Here is an 11,528-nt window from a genome sequence, read left to right on the forward strand (position 1 = left end):
TATGACACTGAGAGTACTGTGCCAGTGATATCGAACTTCCATGGATCTTTGCTGTTCCGGCTAGATAGAACACTAAGCGATCCACTGGAGCAATCTGCTCTCAAAGAAACAACGTGCAAACATTTCTTGCACTGCACAGCAGGAGTTTTGGATAGTGAGATACCGTGGCAGGGGATAAGGTAGAAGTCTTGTCTGAGCAACTAGGTCCACTGATACTCACCCTAGGAGTGCACAGACGTGTACTGGAGCGCAAGGAAATGAGGTGCTTTCAGTTTATCCATTATTTCTCCATCTAGGTCCCTTGGTTTTCAGTAGTCAGCCCCACTCCTATGATTTCAAGGCCAGGCTGGAGGGGCTTTGAGCAGCCTGGTCTAGTGGAAGGTGTCCCTGCCCATGGCAGGGGGGTTGGAACTAGATGATCTTTAAGGTCCCTTCCAACCCAAACCGTTCCGTGATTTAGATGTCAGGGGGGCACTACAGTTGATTGACTCATAAACCTAATCTGCGTAGGGTGGTTGTCGTTGTCTCCTGAGCCCGTAGGGAGGTTGTCCTTTTAGGGATATAGATTCAAGTAAGCGTTGATTGAACAACACTGTATTTTGAGGTCGTGCTGCCGCAGCGGCTAGCTGGTTCTGTCAAAGGCAGGGTAGAAGGGCAAAGGGGAGAGAAAGCCAGTAACAGCTGGCGGTGTGCCAGCAGCTCTGGCACGGGCAGCGTGGGTGTCTGTCTTCAAGATAGTAACCTTCCTCTGCCGCAGGGGTCGTTCACTTAGCAGTCACCCCTGAAGCTGGTATTCAGGGAACGCTGGCAGTCGTTGCAGGGTTTGGAAACCTTTGATTTATTTTCTTTTAACTGTTTCTATAGATTCCATAAAAATCAAGTGCATAGTTCCCTGTTGAGGTGTCTTGGGTATATTTATTATATAACATTTTTTAATTTTAATATTATTTATTTTAATATTAACACTTAACTTCAGCCTTGAGTTCGGTTTGGACCCTGTATACTTGGAGATTTTTCTGTTAAGAGTGGAAGCCTGCCACAGTAACTCCATGTTGTTTCAGGAAAAGCATGTTCAGAACATGAATATAAAAATACGAGGGCTTTTTTGGTTGCTGTTATCCCGGTGAGGACAAAATACCACTTTTGCTGAAGTGTGGCACAATCATTATACTCTTATGCTGTGTGCCATCTTTACAGAATAAAGGAGGAAAAGCAGTATTTAGTCTGCTTTACCAGCTGCATTCACAGATAATTGCTAAGAGCGGAAATCTTGGGTTCACCTCCAGGGAGAAGTCAGTTATAATCAGAGAGGTACTTCAGCTGACTCCCGTCTCCCAAGAAGTGACCTTTCTGCTGCAGCATCTTGTGTGTTTCTCGCAGTCCAGTTTCTTTGCCATGTATGACTTTTTGTATCAGTTGCACGCCCCTCCTAAGCTATCCGTCCTGCTCTCGCTTATCCTCTCTCTGACCATACTGCCTTTCCTTTCTGCCGCCTTCGTGCGCACCCGGAGGGACACTTGTCTCGGAGAGCCTGTCCGGCTGACCTCCCTTCAGCATTCCAGGCAAACAGCTGCCGCATTGATGAGTGGATGTCTGGCAGAGCGTCTGCCAGAGCACGGGGGCTCCAACGACCATAGCCCTCTGTTTGCAAAGGACACAGGCTAGAACAAGAGACAGTGTCTTGTGGGAGTTCAGCTGCTAAAATACTGTTTCTTTACCAAGCAATCTTAGATCTGCACCCTTCCCCAGGAAGGACAGTAGCATAGCCGTAGCAACAGGCACATGCTGGGTAAAGATCACCATTCCCCCCAGGATTCAAGTTACTGCCCCCAAAGACTGGGGGAGAGCCAGAGCTGGATGTCCTCAAAGAGAAACTGCTAGAATTTCATGAGGACGAAGCCTGTTTCTCCTATCCTCATTCTCAGAAATGGCTGAAGTATTTTGGCTGAAACTTTCAAAAAATAAGGAAAATAGGAATTGAGGAAGGAAACCAGCACTGAAAAATTCAAACCCAGAGTTTAAATTTTACATTATAAGTAAACTGCAGCCAATTTTATGGTGGGAAGGACTGGGCAATCTTAATTTATAGGCAATGCTATCAACACCATACAAATATGTTATTTTTGAGTGAAGACAATCTATAATTACTATTAAATAAAACTTACTGTAACAGACTAAAGCTGAAATCTGTCTGTTGAGCTGCACTGTGAGTCAGAAGATTGCCACGTTCTTTTATGCGATGTTTTGATGCTTGACTTGCTTATAGCAAAAACTACAGGTGCTCTGATTTCAGCATACAAGGTCAGTCATGGCTGAAGATAGTAGAGGATTATAGAAGCTTTCACAGGACTTAGGGGCAAAAACAAGCCTTACTTTGTGCATTACTCAGTACATATCTGGCATATAAATGTTAATTGATTATACACTAGATTTAATGTAGACAAAATGTGACCTCCAGTGTTTCTGGGTGAAATGCTTCTATTTTCTTGAACAAATTCCATTGAAACTGTACAGGTGCACACTGTGTCCGATGTATTATCAGTGTTTGCCAGCTGTAGAACTTGGCTTGACAGGACAGTAAGTTTACTTCATCAGTTCCCTTTTGGTAATGTTGCCTTCATAAAGCATCTGACACTAAATGCTCAAAAACTTCTTTAAATTCATAGTTGGATCAAGTACTGAAAATAACAATGAGAGCAGAGTGTGAATCATGGGCCCACTTTGCTGTACTTTATTTTTGTGCGGGTTGAGTGCCACCGAGCAGTGGCATTTGCTGACCTCACCACAAGGTGACTGGGGTCAGTGCTTGTTAAAGAAGGAGTCTCGGGGTGTGAGGCTGAAGACCAGTTTGGGAAATGAATGCTTCACGATATGATCTCATCAGAGCACAACAGCTGTGTCCTAAAGCACAAATTACTGTGCAGCTTAACCTCATCAGCCTTAGCTCATGGATTCACACAGCTTAACACCATCTTATGATGCTGGAACACGTGGAAGGAGCACATAGGTGCATCATCTTATTTTTCCATTTCCATTTAGAATTTCTTAGTAGTTCCCCATCTTAACTGAAATGCTAATAAAAGTGTAAATGATTTGTAATTCATTACAGTTGTGATGTATGTATGTAGTGACCCAGAAAACAACATCTAAAACAAATAAGCCAGGAGAAGAATCTTAAATTCTCAGTGGATGAAGGGGAAGAGTTTTGTGGGGAATAAATACTCTGCTTACCTACTTGACTGAAAGACCAAGATTTAAAAACTGTAAGAAATTCTCAACATTGTCCTGCTTTCTCCTTCAGCAACAAAGTCCTGCCCAGGGCTTTATCCCATGTTATGAGGTTGATTATGTCTTATGAAATAGCTGTCCTGAAGGAAAGTGTGATTAAGAGGAAAAGAAGATATGAAACTGTTTCTGTTTGATGAGCAAACAACATTGCTGAAACTAATGGCTTGTTTGTTTTTTGTTTGTCTCCTTACACCCTCAGATGGCAGTGAACCTGCAGAGAACTCGGACAGTGAAAGTTCATCCCTTTCGTCTGTGGAAGAAGGGGAAATTCGGGACAGTTTGTGACAGTTCTTTGAGAGGAGAGGGTGGAGTCAGAATTTTTTTACTATTATAATTATTTAATTAAATTTATTTTATACCAAATGAGTTCTCAGAGGTTTGGTTTGATTTCCTTCACTAAAGGCAGCACTTCCAAACTGCCTGCCTATTTTTGGATTTAGTAGTGTATGTTTAGGGATGTAAGTAAAAAATGGGGAATTGCCGATTACAGAAAAAACTGATATTCTTGTTTAATTGCAGCCTTTTGTCCATGTGTCTTTCATAAATCAGAGTAGCCCAAATTTAACATTTCCAAGTTAATTTCAACTATATATTTTTTTCTTTTACCCTAACAGCTCAGTGTCTGATTTCAGAGTTTATAAATACCTGATCACATATTTGTATTTATACGTGGATTTGAGTCTTAATGCTTAAACTTACTGAAAAAAAACACTGTGTTTCATTAGATTAATTTTCTTTTAGGGTGTGTCTATGTCATGCTGAGCTGCTGCAAATGATTTTACTTTGCTTTTTGCTTTAATCTTCTGTGGTGGCATTTTGCGTGCCTGGTGCGATACATGTTTTTTATTCCTTCATTGCATCTTGTTTAATGTGATTAAGACAGGTCAAACCATGTTTCAGGGTGGCGTGTTGGTGAATGTTTAATTGTCTACCCTGACCTTCTAAATTAGTGTGGGTTTTAAAATCGATAGAAATGGATACATAAAGTGTCACTAGTGCTAATATATTGGACTTACATATAATGCTTATGTTATGCATCTCATATTACTAGTTTACCTGCTAAAGCCAGGTATTGTAAATATTCACTGGAGTATCAACTAAGCCTACCTACTTAAAAACAAATAAACCTTAAAAAAGGAGTCCTGTACTGTATCATCTGCTGACAATAGAAATCTGCTGTTAACTTCTGGGAAGATTTTTAGATCACAGACTCCTTCTCACTGTGTGTAAGTCCGGGGGGCGGGGGTGTGTCTGTTGGGGGATGAGAGCAGCATGTGCTGTGAGCGGTGTGAGACTGGTGAGCCCCTCTGCACGCTTGCACCAGGCAGTTCTCAGGAATTAGCACAGGTGGTTGGGATTGGTTTGCAAGGGTCTAACTACTAAGTCAGTATATGTCAAGTCATAAGGATACGATCGCTTTGTAAACAGCGCTGCGAGGTTGTCGCTGCCGTTGTTGTTACCCCAGCCTGTTTGTCTCCTGCTCGAGACAGGCACCCTTGTGACGAAAGTTGATGGCGTGGGATGCACGCCACGCTGCCATGAAGGTGGGTTTTCAATACAACGGTACTTCCTGCCAGTGCTGGCATCGTAAGTGGAAAGACAACAGAAAGCAGTGAAGGAGCGTGTTGAGGTGACAGGAGGCTGTGGCAGCAGTATGGGAGAGGGCTGGGGGCTGCCAGACTCGCTCAAGGCTTCAGGGCACCAGGCTGTCGGTTCCTTACCGGCCATGCTGCGGGGAGAGGATTTTGGAGATGTTAAAAGTTTTAGAAGCGTATTTTTTTCCACACCTTTGCAAACAAATTGTCATTAAAAAAATTGTTCACCGTGACACCTAGCTACTGGTTTGGAAAGTTTTCTCACAGCGGTATCTATCATGTGTCCTTTCCCTTGTGTGTTTTGCAGCCCCTGGTAAAACAGGGAAGTTTTTCTTCTTGCCTGGCAGTAGCCACCTGTGCTCTATTTTCTTTTTTAGTCATTGTTGGTCCTCTGCCCACCTCTTGTTTCAATGTTTGTTTTTTTAACCCTTTTTAAAGAACCAGGATTCCTAGCTATAGGTGCTGCTTTCATATTTTTTCAGTTCAGTGGAAGTGAATAAGCTTTTCCTAATCAGTGATTACTGCACATTGACTTGGTAGCCACGAATTACTTTAAACCAGTCTTGAACTCGTTCATAACGCCGCTGATAAAAGAGCAGAACAGCAAAGCTGCCACAGTTCATTTGCTGGAAAATGTTTCATCTGGAGTAAGAGCGTGGCATTTCTGTTAAGATTCATAGTGCATGGCGGAAACAAGAACACTGCAAATATTAGTGTTGATCTGCATGTGTGTGTGATTAGTCTTTGGCTGAGGAATGCAGATTTGTAATTTGCATTACTTCCATACTTTCTCGAAGGTTTTCGTTAATTGTGTGAAAGGGTTTGCCTGTGCTGGTTTTTTTTCTTCCATAAATCTAGGATAAGCTTCCTTGTGAGTTAAAACACAATGGTAATCTTTTTAAATGAAGATGCTGTTAAATCTAATCTTCAGATGTAAATCTATTCCTATCTTAAAGAAGGTCTTAAAAAATGATTAAGGAACATTCCTGTGGTGGTTACTAGAACTTAAATTTCCCAAACAAAGCTGGGAATCATCTTCCAGAATTCAATCAAATTGAGAATAAAAGGCCTTGGTAGCACTTGCCATTCATTCCCAGGTTACTACTTACCTATTTTTACTTAGTTTTGGTAAAGGTTACGCTAGTTTGAACAGTGGCAATTCATCAAATGCAAGCCCAGATGAAATCGAAGTATTTTTATTAAGTTTTGCTAAACTTCTTCCATTTTTCATTACAGAAACGAATCAAAATGATGGTGTCTGGCTAAAAGCACAGCCTTACTGATGACAGTTGACCAGTGCGGGTCCTGCAACAATGGTAATTCTTCATAATAATAATGTTACTGACGTAATCAAAGTTTATGTACTCTTTGACTAGGCAGATGGTTTTTAACACTTTCATAGGCAGTTAAGGGAAAGTTTTTAACTCCTTTCTGAGTGATTTAACCCAGAACGAGCATCTTGTAATAAACTGAAGAGAGAACATGCATCTTTAAAAGCTGTATTTTTAGATTTCTGGTCAGGCACTTGAAATTTAAGACGTGGAGCTGAGGTTGCGTGGAAGACTTCAGTTGTGTCCATTTTGAAAGCATACTACTGTAATCATATTATATGAGGATCCTTACAGGACCCTGCCTTGATTCAGCACGGATGATGTCTGTGAATGAAAACTGTGTGGTGGTATTTAATCTTCGTTGTGCAATACCAGCTTGCATTGACTGCTTAATTTTATGCCTGCTATGCTTACTGATTTATTTTCCTCTATAAACTACTTGTAATAGAAGGAACAACAAGCTATTTGCGTGTAGCATTGTTCCAGCGTTTATTTTAATGTTTAGGCTTTTCAGGTTTCAAAGCCTGAACCCTCACAGCATGCTTAAGCTGAAGGACCATCAGCTTGCAAAGCAAAGAGGAAGGGTTCTTGTCCTGAATGAACACGCCACTTTAAAAAAATCGAAGCTTAATTAAGTCATCCCTTTCACAAGCCATAAATGACAAAAATAGAGCATAGCTAAGCACAAAGCAATAGCTGAGAAGTGGGACTGAGTCAGCTGTATGAGAGAACTTGGTTCTTTTCCTTTTCTGTGTAACTTCTTGGGGGTATGAGGCATAAGTTACTGAGTTGTCATGGGTAAACAACGTGATACCCTTGTAACAAACAGCTAAGTTTTGAATGAATGCATCTGAATGCCAGGTTTTACTGTGTTTATCTCTCCATTAGGAATTCTTCACCCATAGAGGAAAAGAGGGTCACGCCACAAAGTATGTGGTTGGCGCTAGCTCTTAGAGGCATGCTGGACCAGTTTTTGTTACTCCAGTCAAACAGTGCGCTTTTACTTTGCATTAGGAGTAAAACTGTTTATCGTGCAGACCACACACTGTAGTCTAAAAGAAGTACGTACATTTCTAAGTTCACTGTAGTGCTGATAGCAAGTCCCACCTGGGTGTTGTGTGTAGGCATAGCCTGTGATTCAGACCTTACCCTGCCAGATACGGCTGTGCTCTGTTGACATCTGTAGGAACTGAGAATGTATAACACCTTGCAAGAGCAGGCTTTCTAAGAGTGCATATACAGCTGTGATGATGTAACTTCAGGCCGTATTTGGTCACAAACATTTCAGTCTGCTTTCTTAAGTCCCATGCTCTTTTCCTGAAAACATTTATTCTTCCTTCCTCCAAAGGAAAAAATATCTTGAATTTGTGTTTATGTTGTTGCTATGACATTCAGTTAAACTGTATGCAGATGCAGGTTCTGCTAATAAGAGAAAGAGAGAAAGAAAGAAAAAAAAAAAAAGAACTGTGTATTTCAGTGAACAAAGATTACCCTGTGTTTGTGTTAAAATGTTGCTATGGCAGTGCATATGGTTTTATTTGGTGGAAATTTGTGGTGAAATGGAAGGAAGTCACATGTATGCAAGACAAACAAGAAATGGCAGCAAAACCAACTCAAAATAAATACTGAAACTGCAAGGGAAGTTGCAGATGACATGTAAAACCAGGAAAAAGCAAGGATAGTTTTTCGCTGCCTGTCTGTCTGTGGTTTGATAACAGAAACATGTTCTCGCTGTGTCCCACTGGCTATCAGTGACCCGTCAGACAGTGACTTAGCTCTGATGATGCTTTTCTTGCAAGAGCTTCCTTTTCTCCTTGGCTCTGTGCATTTGTAACATTCTTTTTGTTCTGGAAGTGAAGTTCCATTGGCTTGGCCTGATTTCACCGCTGCTAACTTCTCCTGCCGAAAAGCATTTCCAGGCTATCTTCCTGTAGTAGGCTTTTTGGCAGGAAGAATCAACAGCATGATGAAATATGAAAGCCACTAGAACCTTGCCTGCCTTTGGGGCAAAGGGAAGTCTTTGTGGGCTAGTGATAGAAACGGTGGATTTTAAGTGGCACGCTAGCCCTCATCTTTATCTAATCCTTTTGCATTAGGCTTCTTGTTGCGTAAGTCACATCAGTACAGCTGTTTGTAGGGTTGCATGACAAATCAGAACAGGTTAAAAATAATCTGCCAAAGAAGCAAGGATAGAAATGAGAGAGGGGAGAGGGAGTCTTGATTTAGAGACTGAACTGCCACGCTGAGAGCTGGCTGGTTCCTGCATGATTCCAGTTGGTGGAGAGAGCAAAAGTTTTCGGTATCACATTGTCACTTTCTCCCTGTCATCCCAGTTCTGCCGCAAGAAGGAGGAAGAAGTGACTGTGAAAGCTCCTGTTGCCTTTCCACCCCTTGTTTCCAGGTTTTGTACTGAATCACAGCCCTAGAACTTGCCCATTTTGTCAAGAGTGCCAACAGGGAGTAGAGAGATGCCCAGGTGAGGTAAAAATTCTGTTGCTGAATGAAGTATAGATATTCAGGGAGAAAAGCAGACAGGGGTGGCATTAAAAGCTTGCCTGAGAAGTCCCCACCAGTTTCATATCTAAAATCTCAGTGGTATCTCTTAGTTGACCTTTTTTCCCAATCTCTACTTTCAGCTGCCATTGGGCATCCACATTGGGTTTAATGCCATTGTTCCACTACAGCATGAGCATCTGCTTCTGTAGAGGAAAATAGACATTCCTGGTTTAAATTCTCATTAGCAGACTTGCTCATTTTGGAGCTGTGATGTCTTGACAGATTTTTGTCAAATTCATGAACTAATTTAGGATCTAACCTGGGTGGCTTGAGATGCTGAAGGAAATCAGCAGCTACAAAGAAAGCGGTGTCTTTTACTCGGCTGATACGCTGGGCTGCTTCTGGTCTGGTCTTCAACCAGTGTTCTCAAAATGCTGCTGGACTACGCTGCTGTTTAACTCACACTTACGGTGGGGTCCCTTCACTGAAAATCTGTGCACCCTACCTTTATACTTCTTGTGTCTAGTAAACTTGAAAATCTTGTGTAATCTTTTCTTCCTGGACGGTTGCTACATTCCGTCCCGTAAGTGCCTGTACTTCAGGACAGATGAAGTTACTTACGTGAATGGTGCCTCGGGGTCTTTCAAGGATCTTCTCCAATATAAACTGTGTATGTAGAAGTTGTAGCTCTGTAGCTTTTTGGAGGGGGGAGAATCATAGCGTGCTGGGTACCGTCTATTCAGCTTATTGGTGTTTGGTCTTGACAGGGCAATACAGACAGGTACTTACTGTATCATTTTGTTGGTTGAGGTCGTCTTTTACAAGATCGATGTTTTCTAGACACCAAGTCTCACAACAGTTTGGTGCAGTTTGGTTGTGATGAGTTGAAATGCATGTATAGGTATCTCCAAAGCCCGCTGTATGTTACTGTCTCACTGTGGCACCTCCGCATTTCTACGTGCTGTTTTATGTAACGTGGAGAAAAAAAATGGTGAAGGTGAAAACGGGGGCGTGCTTACATGAAAACACAGGTTTGAGACAGAGCAGCCGGGAAAGCTACACAGCCTTCTCCGGCTGCGCGCCGAGCACTCCGGGCACTTCGTGGGAACAGCTCCACTGATCAGACAGGAGTACACGAAAACGCGCGCGTGCATCGAAGTGCTTTCCTGCAGGATCGGCTCAGGGCGAGCATCTGGGAGAGCAGGCCTCTGGTGTGACACGTTCGCCCGCTGCCGTGCAGGTAGGTGGGTCACACTGCCAGCCCGCCGCTGCAGGCTCCCTCGTTTCAGCCCTCAGGACCTGTGGGGTGATACACGCAGCTCCAGTGGGCTGCGAGTGCTGGGCACCCCCCACAGACACCCCCCGAGCCATGCCCGCCCGGCGCAGCCCATGAGCCCCCGAGCGGGTCCGGCAGCCGGGGGCAGCTGCGCTGGGGCTCGGCGGTGGTTTGTATGTGCAGTACGGAGGGCCTGGGGGCTCGGCTCCGCGGGGGTTAGTTGGGAGGCTGGCTGTCCCGCTGTCGGGGAGGTGTCACCTTTCTTTCCATCCACTGCTGCCGGAGGGGAGCGAGCTGCCGCATCCCACCGGAGAGCGCCCCGGCCCGGTGGTGCCGCAGGACCCCGCGTTCGCCTGCGGTGCCCCGGGAGCGCGGGGATGGCGTGCGTAGCCCTGACAGCGCGGCGGGTGCCGCCGGCGGACCCTGGTGACAAGGGGCGCCTGTCCCTGCGGCCCGGCGCTGCAGTGTGACAAACGCGCCTTTTGGCGGCGGCAGCAGCCGCGGGAGCCGCGGCCCCGGTGCGGCTGCGGGGGGCGTGCGGGGCGGGCCGGGGGGCGCCGTGCGGGGGGACCGTGCGGGGCGACCTCCGGGGGGGCAGGGGCTCTGCCGGGCCCCCGGCCCAGAGGGGTCCCCCCGCCGGTGCAGCCGCCTTCACTGCCAAGGCTGGAGCTGCTGGGCCTGGCACTGCCATGTGCCCAGAACTTGGTGCTGCGCGTCATGCGTGTCACGCGTTATGCTCCTCACGCCTCATCCTTCCGTGTTCACCTTGGGGGGTATCGATATTTTAGTTTTTGACCAAGAAACAGAATTATGGTTGTGCTCATTAACCTTGCCTGGCAGCCCGGCTGATTGCACTTGAAGGAACCTTTGCTTTTATCATTTCTCTGTTCACACCCAGTGCTTAGGGTTTTTTCTGCTGGAACAACAGAGGATGTACAAATTTCGAAGCCAGCGCAAAGATGATACTCAAAAATTTTTACTTTTTACTTTTACAGCGTTGGGAATGGCGGGGGTTAGTAGCCTTGCCCATAACTGCAAGATGCAAGAGGTGAAGAGAGGGCTGTAGGGACGATGACCAGTTGGTGTGGCACCCCAGCTCTGGGAGACCCACAGTTCATTTTGGTGGGGTTCACTCCCACTCCTTAAGCAGGACAACTTCATTTTGTGTGCTTTACATATGCATGATGTGCTCCTGCAGCCCTTACTCTCCCAACAGCCTATTTCTCCAGCAAGCAGATGACAGAACCACCCCTCTACGTCATGAAACACGGGAAGCCCAAAGCGCAGGTTGGAAAATCCAGGGCCTGGCCGGAGCCACGCTTCAGGCAGGAGTTGGAAGAGCTACTTCTGCTTGTGCACAGTGTGCGTGACGGGCATCTAGACCACACATACAATATAGTTACACATATGTGTAATTTTTTGCAGAACCGTTGCGCTGGAGATGGGTGTTGTTCAAGCATAAGTGACAGTGGGGATGGCGAGGAGTGTGCGTGCAAGCTGTTGTGTACCCGTGAGCCGCGTATTTTTCCACGCTCCACACAA

The 11,528-nt window shown here is 44.9% G+C and overlaps 1 protein-coding gene across 1 annotated transcript in view; it reads left to right on the forward strand.

Annotated features, from left to right (window-relative positions):
* Positions 1-3,777, forward strand: part of ZNHIT6 (zinc finger HIT-type containing 6) — a 37,242-nt gene extending 33,465 nt beyond the window's left edge. Inside the window, exon 10 of the mRNA XM_040610606.1 lies at positions 3,488-3,777. Within this exon, the coding sequence (XP_040466540.1) occupies positions 3,488-3,573 (86 nt within the window). The 3' untranslated portion in view covers positions 3,574-3,777. The remainder of the gene's footprint in view (positions 1-3,487) is intronic.
* Positions 3,778-11,528: the final 7,751 nt, after the last annotated feature.

Source organism: Falco naumanni, chromosome 11 (genome assembly GCF_017639655.2).
Source record: "Falco naumanni isolate bFalNau1 chromosome 11, bFalNau1.pat, whole genome shotgun sequence".
NCBI lineage: Eukaryota > Metazoa > Chordata > Aves > Falconiformes > Falconidae > Falco > Falco naumanni.